Source organism: Megalops cyprinoides, chromosome 10 (genome assembly GCF_013368585.1).
Source record: "Megalops cyprinoides isolate fMegCyp1 chromosome 10, fMegCyp1.pri, whole genome shotgun sequence".
Lineage (NCBI taxonomy): Eukaryota > Metazoa > Chordata > Actinopteri > Elopiformes > Megalopidae > Megalops > Megalops cyprinoides.
In genome coordinates this window covers 9,866,364-9,874,912 of record NC_050592.1, presented here as the reverse complement: position 1 = coordinate 9,874,912, position 8,549 = coordinate 9,866,364, and the positions used below count along the sequence as shown (strand labels likewise).

The 8,549-nt window shown below is 39.3% G+C and overlaps 1 protein-coding gene across 1 annotated transcript; it reads right to left on the bottom strand.

Moving 5' to 3' along the window:
- Window positions 1-510: 510 nt before the first annotated feature.
- Window positions 511-7,212, bottom strand: leng1 (leukocyte receptor cluster (LRC) member 1). Its single transcript, XM_036539698.1, has 4 exons — window positions 6,947-7,212; window positions 6,539-6,718; window positions 2,408-2,697; window positions 511-1,035 (listed from the first exon to the last, which is right to left on the bottom strand). Exons 1-4 carry the CDS (start codon window positions 7,076-7,078, stop codon window positions 825-827), a joined length of 813 nt encoding a protein of 270 aa, XP_036395591.1. The 5' UTR covers window positions 7,079-7,212; the 3' UTR covers window positions 511-824.
- Window positions 7,213-8,549: the final 1,337 nt, after the last annotated feature.

Here is an 8,549-nt window from a genome sequence, read left to right as displayed (position 1 = left end):
TTCGTTCGCAAGAATATTAGCTTGCCATCACATTTCATTTGTTAAACGGGCTTAGCAGAAGGACGTCTGAAATTGGGTTATTCTGTGCTGTAATTACTTTTGTCTGCAGAATAACACATTGTGTTTACAGTCATATACCAAGCGTAGCAAAGTCGCGTTGCAGTAAAAAAAAAAATAAAATAAATAAAGCTATAATGCAAATTGATAATGTGCAAATCTAGAATTGTGCATATATAATGAAGGAAATACAGTTAATTGAAGACTGAATTTTTTAAATTACACCAATTTATGCGTTATAAAATATTTTCTTTAAAGGAAAATGCTGGCAGATAGCAAGTTCAGATACAATTCTGACCCTCATATATTTCAGTCCAATGGAGTGATTCAATAAAAGCATAATGTACTACACAGAAAATAGATAAATACTGTTAAACATTAAACTGATAAACACCACAAGGATAGCTTTGTGTTTTGACATATGCTCATATAATATTTTGTGTGATATCTGGAAACAATGTTATTAATTTGCATATTTACAGACAAGCATCCACAACTACCATTAAAATTGACATATAACTTACAACTTGCCTTAAGGTTTTGCAAGGTTCAGTAAAAAATGTTAAATACATGCCCCTAGTCTCTAAACAAACATTCTCTGAAATTAAATCATCAAAAATAACACCTAAGGAAAAAAAAAAAAAACACTTGAAGTTTCAACCTTTTCCTTTGTCCAAATTTTAATCACAGAAACTTCCCCAAATTTTCCCTCTTCTCAGAGAGGGTTTTACATTGACCGTCCAGTAGTAGTAGCAGCTTGATCTCATTTATATGCCATACTGATCCCACTCTCTCCGTTGTCTTTTGCGTGCCAGTTCTGGGAAATAGGCGCTGTTGTAAGGTCTGTCTCTGTCATCCACTTCTCTCTGCTGGGCCTTCTCTTTCCCGCTCCCACTCCTTTGCTCCAACAAGGCCTGGGCTCTCCTCCTCTCCTCAGCTTCTCTTTGCAGTCGTTCTGCACGCAGCCTTTCCATTGAGCTGACGGAAGAACCAGGGAGGGATAATAGGTAGTTTAATTGTAAGTCAAACCAAAAAGTGAGCTGCCATGAGAATGCCATGGCCCCCGTCCACAGATCACTGGGACATGTCTCTCACTGATTCCTTTCCCCCTTTTTCACCAAGCTTTTTTGGTGTTCACTACTTGTGCTACTTCAGTCTCCCTTCAACTCCACAGCTTCTGTGCTCACACGATAGCAGGCGAAGCAAATGCAATATCCCAACACACCAGTGCACCCATTTTTCAAACTACTCGTCTCACACTACATGTCCCACTACATGTGCCACTTCACTGATGTCACCTGACCAACATGCAGGGGACCAACGAGTCACAGGTGCTGAGAGTGATGTAATGAGGGGACACCGGCTGAGTAACCCACCTCTGTCCCACAAGGATATCAACCAATTTGTTCCACCGCTGTGGTCTCCTGGTCATTATCAGCAGATGACAGAGTACAGTCTCTGGCCATATAGCTCAGCCTTGCTGACTGTCCCACGTGGTAGCCCAATTAGTTTATCTGTTTTCACTTATGCTATACAGGTTAAAAGCATTCACTGTGACTACTATACCAGCATCACGGAGTTTGATTACCTGCTACCTGATTGAATTGGGAATTTTGTCTCCTGGAATATGCTTGTTTTTTTCATCAATGTCAACAAAATACTAAATAGGTAGCTAGCTGATTGAACCATTTGCTACTTGATCTATTCATTTCATTTGCTTTTGTTTAGTGATCTAGCTAGCGAATATAAGCCACTGTTTATAGCTGTAATTTACACAGTGCCTCATGTATCATAGAAGGGGATTTAAGATCTGGAATACAACTGTTGTTTTAAAACCTTCATATTGTGAAATTATGGGTACTCTTTTTTTAATGTGCTTTTTGATCCCATTGCCATTGTTTGACCATATTTTTCCCCAAGGCTTGCCATGTACCACACAGAGTGTAAGACTAAATCCAAAGCTATTGGGAGGTATCCCCTACATTTCATATATTTTTTTTAAGGAACAAAGTATTTTGTGTTGTGATATTTAATTTCATAAATGTTGTTAATACAGAGACATGGTAGCTATGCCAACCATATCAGTGTCTAAAAATTCACTTAAAAACCCATCAGAGCAATTATCAAGCAAGCAAATGATTGTGTCAGTTGTAACTTAGTCTATGTTTTGCCAAATTCTTTGCCAGTACTGTGTCCAATTACACTGACACTGAATGCCTGGGAAAGAAATTCTGAAATTCCAACACAGAACAAACAGATATATACTTACAGCTGCTGTTATTCTTTGCATTTAGATAATTCAAGACTATGATTAGTTTCATACTGATCTTAGAGTCACAACACTTCTCACCTTTCCCCACTTTTCTTCTCCATTTTGTCTCTCCTTTCCTTCTTCTTACTCTTCTCTCGGTCCTTCACCGCTAATGCTTTCTTCATCTCTCTCAATGGATCCAGACTGTCCTTAAGTCTCCTGTCTTTCTTCTCCTTGTCGTCGATACTAACCTTTTCCTTTTTCGCTTTGTCCCTCTCATCTTCTTTTTCGGTTTTACTTCCCGTGTCCTTAAGATACCAAGGAGTGGCCTCAGTTCCAGGAGCAGGTCCTAGAGACACCAGCAGACCAATGGCACGTTCCTGTCGCTCCTGATGCAAGAGGGCAAAGCAAAATTTTGTGATACTGTCCTCCAACTGCTTACCTGCATTTCAGTGAATGTACATGATATCAGTGAATTACCTGAAATTCAGAGGAGTATGCATGACACAGCATTCACTAAACAACATGTGGCATATATCAAAACTGTGTGTAGTGTGCTAATGTTATTAACTTCCAGAGACCTTATTTACTGTGTAGAATTAGTACTAAGTTCTTACACACCGAAAGTAGAATTATTCAAGAAAGATTTTACAAATTTAGTATAACTAATCTGCATGTGAAACGCACATAAGAAATTTTATCCATCATAAATTTTTCATTCCCTACTTGAAAACTGAACAGCAACTCCTCCTACAGATCAGAATGTAGATGTACAATATATTTTTTTCTGTCATAACACTGTATCAGAATTGGATCACTTCACCTGTGCTTGTTGATAAATTCTGCTGTTCAATATTCTTTCTTGTCACTGACTCACAGCAAAAATACCACATGGCATGGACAACTGTTTGGTACTAAATGGATTCCAAAGGCACACAGAAGACATACTCTTACTCCAATTATTCTGAAGTTATTAGTAAGACAGAATCCTTACTTGAATAATTAACAAGTGCACTAGCTACACAATTAACACTAACAATGAAGAGTATCCTAGTATCACACTTTACTAATGGGCTTTTATAATGTAACATAACCCCCTCCCAAAGGAAAGTGTTTTTGCCAGAGTCTTAGGTATCTTGCCCCATGTAAAAGCAAAAACAAAACAAAACTTGTTTACGGTCGTGAGAGCTGCATCTCTAGAAAATGACTGTGTCATGTCATTCAGCAAGCTGGTTATGGAGATAATTCCCCATCTGTCATACTGATACTGAACAAGAGTGTTGGAGTGCCCAAGAAGTGGAGGAAATCATGGTAAAAATACTGTATCGCTTCCTTTTTTTTTTTTTTACAATGGCCTGCACCCGACTACTTTCGTTATCTATACTTTTAATGTGCATTTTCAACTTGGGTACATATTTGAGGCATTGCAACAACATGAAACTTTGCATGCTTAAACAATTATATGATTAGAAATCCACTTCAGCAAAGCTCTCGATTTCAACCAGACAGCAGAATGTCAGCATTTAGAGGCTGTATCCCTTCCTACATGCTAATCCTAAATTTCACAGAATCAATCACATAATCTTTCACCTCCTGAATTTGACAGATCCTGTTTTCAACACCATGAAATAGCTAGCTGAATAAAATATAAAACAGAAAACCCGTATATAGCATATAGCACACCATAGTTTCAAAGCGCCAGTAATTTTTTTAGGGACCTTACAGAGACAGTATTTCTCTCCAAGCATGCAACGATCTCAGGGTCCGCACTTCGACAATGCCTGTAGTAAAATTTGCCACCCTAGGCTGGCCAAAGTTTTTTTCTGTTAATGAAGACTGTGAAAGTAACATTATGGTTTTGAATAGAATTATAGAATAGAATTTAATAGAATTTCTGTTTAATTAATGTTACGTAATGCAATCAATGGTACTGAGGGACTGCCTTTATTGCCATTATTGGAGGAGAAAAAGGCAAATGTATTAAGTTCTTGCAGTTCTTGGGTCTTAGAATACAGTTTTTCCTAATGCAACAATTAACACACAGTCCTGAAACCTTCCACAACTGCTCCATTTTCTTGCTCTTTCTTTTTATCTGACATATGGTCTCATTAATCCAAGGTGTAGTTCTTTTCATAGTACATGATCTAGATTTAAGGGGAGCTACTTGGTCAAGCACAGAATGACAGTGTGCATTAAGTCAGTCAAGTAACTGACCTGTTGAGGTTAAGTCACAGTGAACAGGTGCAGATGGATGAAACAAATTAGACAGCCTTCCTCCACAGCGTATGGGAATACAGGACCACACAAAGGAAATGACCTTTTTGGTAAGTTAGGGCAAATGATAAGATGTAATACTAAAATGATTAGGGAATCCTACAGAATCCTTTTTTTCCCTCAAATTACTCAGAGACCATGTAACAACACAAGGCTGTTGTACATTGGAAGAAACATGGACATGACAGTTCAAATCACCAAACAAAAGAACTCTTACGTGTCATAAGATTCCACAAACGTGACAAACCCTGTACAGCTGTGAAGGAGATAGTTCACTGTTGCTCAGACAAGATAGCCATATTATGTAAACAGATTTGCTGAATCCCTAAATTGGACATATCATCAAATTAAAGGAAATAGTGTTCATGTAAGCAAGAAAGGCATTGTCACAGACAAAATACTCCACAGAGCAAAGCAACACCAGACATCTGTGTGGCTCTTGAGTGTTTAGAGGACCTGAAGTATCAAAAGATCACTGGGTTACTGGTGCAGAGTACAGCGGACAGTCCTAATGAAAACCTCTCCTGATCATAATATAGACTTTCCTTTTACACTCGCAGTAGGCTATGCACAGCACCTCTAATAAAAGAACTGCCCGTGCTTAAAAATAACAAATTATGCTTAAAAATTACAAATGCTCAGATAGTGCAGATAACATCAACATACCCACTGAGCCCAGCGAATTTAGTTTTAACCACATCTTAAATTGGCAAGCGAGCTTGTCTGTAAAATGAGATGATCATTGAAGATTAATCTTTCATGTGAGGTGTTTATCATTAATTTCAACAGTGTGTTCCTGTTAGAAAAAGATATCTTCACTTCCTTCAAGAAAAGCTTGGGCTGGAAATAATGGATGTACTAAGTGCTATTCAATATTGACTAAGACCACCTCTTTATTCTGACCACTACAAGTAACTGTAATTAAGAGGGAAATCATCAAAATTTCCAGTCCTTGCACAACTAATTACAAATCTGCATACTAATACTGAGAACGATTCTTTTTTTTCACCCTGATGAGTATGGTACAACACAGAAGGAGCTGTTTTCAATCTTGAGGATGCAGCATAGTGGTCAGATAAAGCAGGCTGACAATCCTCCCCATTTCTACCTGTGTCTTATTTGCTACAATGTTTTTGGTTTCCTTTCCATATGTTCAGTAAGCTACTTTCACACCTGTTTCATTCGATTGTTTGATTCAATCAGAAGTGCAGTTTGGTCTGACTGGACCTACATGCAAACCTCTGACAGTGATATAATCCTAGCAGGATGCAAATGGAAAGAATCAAGACCACTGGAACTGAGCTGAAGTGAATATGATGGTGATTCTGGTCCACCATCTCATGCATTGCTTGTGATTCATTTCAAAGAGGGTATGACTCAATGAGTCAGAATACCTGAGATCAGGCCAATGACCACAAACGGCAAAGGAACCTGAACTCAGACCTGCACACCTAACCTATCCCCTTTCTCCAGATCATCGATTCAAATTCCTGAGGACACCAACAGTCCTAATACCCTCTCTTATCTCTCTCATCACTGTGTGTCAGACCAACTGTCACAGACATGTGACATAAGGACCACACACACACACACACACACAAATATTCGTGTATATACTGCAAAATACTGAATACTCAGTTTGACATAAAGTATTAATTTCCACCAGTTAAACTACCCACTGTTTCTGTAAAATGTGATCGTCTTTGTCTTCCACAACAAATGCTGACACATGTCCATCAGTAACCTCACACTCTCCTCTCAGAAAAAAATGACATTTCATGAACAAGCTAGTATATATCATGATAATTATAAATGACAAATGTATTTTGTTCTTTTTAAATTTGAGAATAAATGTGTCGCTGGGCTTAATACGTAGGCCTACGTTTACCCTGTACAAACACAGTCATATGCAGGGAGACCTCATGATCAGAAAGGTAGAAATAGGAAGCAAGTCACCTTCTCTTCTTTTTTCTCTCTGAGATACTCCTCGTTCCCTTTCTTCTGTCCTCCATCCTCCAAAGAAAACAGATTCAGGTGTCTCTCTCCTATCGCCTGCTCTTCTCGTCTGTCTAACTCCGATGTTTCTCCTTGGTCGAGGGTGGCTCGTGCCTTCTGTCTCAAATACGCTGTTCGTGCCTGACATTGAAAAGAAGGGATACATTTTGTCTTTACGGAGTTTCAACAGTTCATTAAGTTTTAGCAGTGATCACGTACACAATTTACGGATGTTCAAAAGGAACAAAAACAGTGAAATGTGAGATCACACCAGTATGAATGCGTTTGTGTTGCATTCATGTGCTGTATTCGTATGGCTTTTTAATTAGCCATACTTCATACTCTGTACTTTAAATCAAGATGTTTTACCTCCTGCTCCGCGAGTTCCACTCGCCGCTGAACCTCCCGTTCCTCCTCTGCTGCCTGAGCTTCGTCCCGGCGCACACGGGCAATATTGTCCTTGTTGCGAACATGCCAGCTCTTCTTTGGCAAAATATTCATTGTTTTTGCAAAGTATTCAACGATGGAAAAAACTTCTGTGCGACTATGAATAATCAACCACCCTGCACTGTGGAGTACAGTATCTAACGTTACCCAACAGAGAAACTACACTAGCAACCCCGATCGACTACAGTTTCTCCATTTTGAAATAAGGAGGTCTTGTTTTGAAGAGACGAAGAGATCTATTCGCCAAAACCGAAACAACATTTATCCCTTCTGCCGATATATGTGGCTAAAACAGCCATCAGTTATTTATACATCGTCCCAATTGGTGAAAGTCACAGTCATTCCAACCTCAGAGCCCACCTCTTTGCTTTCTGGAAAACCCTGTCGCGATGATCATACGTCACTGAAACTAGAGCTGAACAAGAGACCAAAGATCGTAACTTGCTAGAGATTACTTACTCTCAGTTCTTCCTGGCTCTCATAAGTAGTTCCGGCTGAAGTCGAGTGGGCTCGGTGGTCTTATAATTGGTTCAAGCAAAGACCCGTTTTCTCCGCCAGATGGCATAGGTTGGCAATTGTGCACACCTATTGGTGCAAGGCAAAAAGCCATCGTGTTTGAAAACAGTTCCATGGCGGTTCATAGAAGGAGAGACCATGGTGTAACCCATCGTTTTCTTTATTTTCTCATTACTTCCAGTACAGTTATCCATCCTGGGTGGGATCAGTTGTATCTGCTAAATTTGACATCAGCAGAACACAGCTTCTATTCATTCGCATGCAAGAGTTGTGAATGAGCAATCCCCACATACATAAGAACTGAAAATGCAGGGAACACAGATGAAAAGATATAGACCGCACACTCTTTTCATCTATAAACTCCTTAGTCCAACAAAGATAGGGGGAGAAGGTTAAATGTAAAGTTCAACATGTTAGCATTGTGTAATGTCTTGTTAATTTACATAAAACACAGACAGGCCTTGTTACTGTAGGTCAATGCTGCACTGCACAGAACAGCCATGTTTACATTAACGCACACTGTCCGGGGCTTGTTCAACAGTGCCACTAAATGTATGCTGCCAGGCTGCAGTTGGGGATGACAAAGGGAGGTTGTTTTGCATGCTGTACAACAGCCCACTACTATCCAAGTGCATAGGCAATGGAATTCCTTTTTTCCTCTGCAGGACATAAAGCTTAGCGGCATTGCCTGCTTAAATATGACTTTTCATCTGCTGCTCGAAAGCTGTCCATCACCGGTCTGCACAGCATGTAGCAGCATCAACTAAGAGTCTACAGGCTAGCGGCATCTATGCTGGCAGGAGCACCACCTAATGTATAGTTTTCACAATCACATTAATAAATGTTTTTTTTTTTATTTTAAATTATAGCATAGTGTTAAGGAACAGGGCTCATAACTGAAAGGCTGCTGGTTCGATTCCCCGCTGGGACACTGCTGCTGTACCCTTGGCCAAGATGCTTAATTGGCTCAGTAAATATTCAGCTGTATAAATGGATAATATGTAAAAAA

What these genes read in the sequence shown, in the direction of transcription:
- leng1 (XM_036539698.1), bottom strand. Translation starts at nt 7,078, where the DNA reads ATGAATATTTTGCCAAAGAAGAGCTGGCATGTTCGCAACAAGGACAAT. An exon ending in TGGAACTCGCGGAGCAGGAG is followed by an intron (nt 6,719 to 6,946) that starts GTAAAACATCTT and finishes TTTCAATGTCAG; the next exon opens with GCACGAACAGCGTATTTGAG. An exon ending in GAGAGAAAAAAGAAGAGAAG is followed by an intron (nt 2,698 to 6,538) that starts GTGACTTGCTTC and finishes CTCTTGCATCAG; the next exon opens with GAGCGACAGGAACGTGCCAT.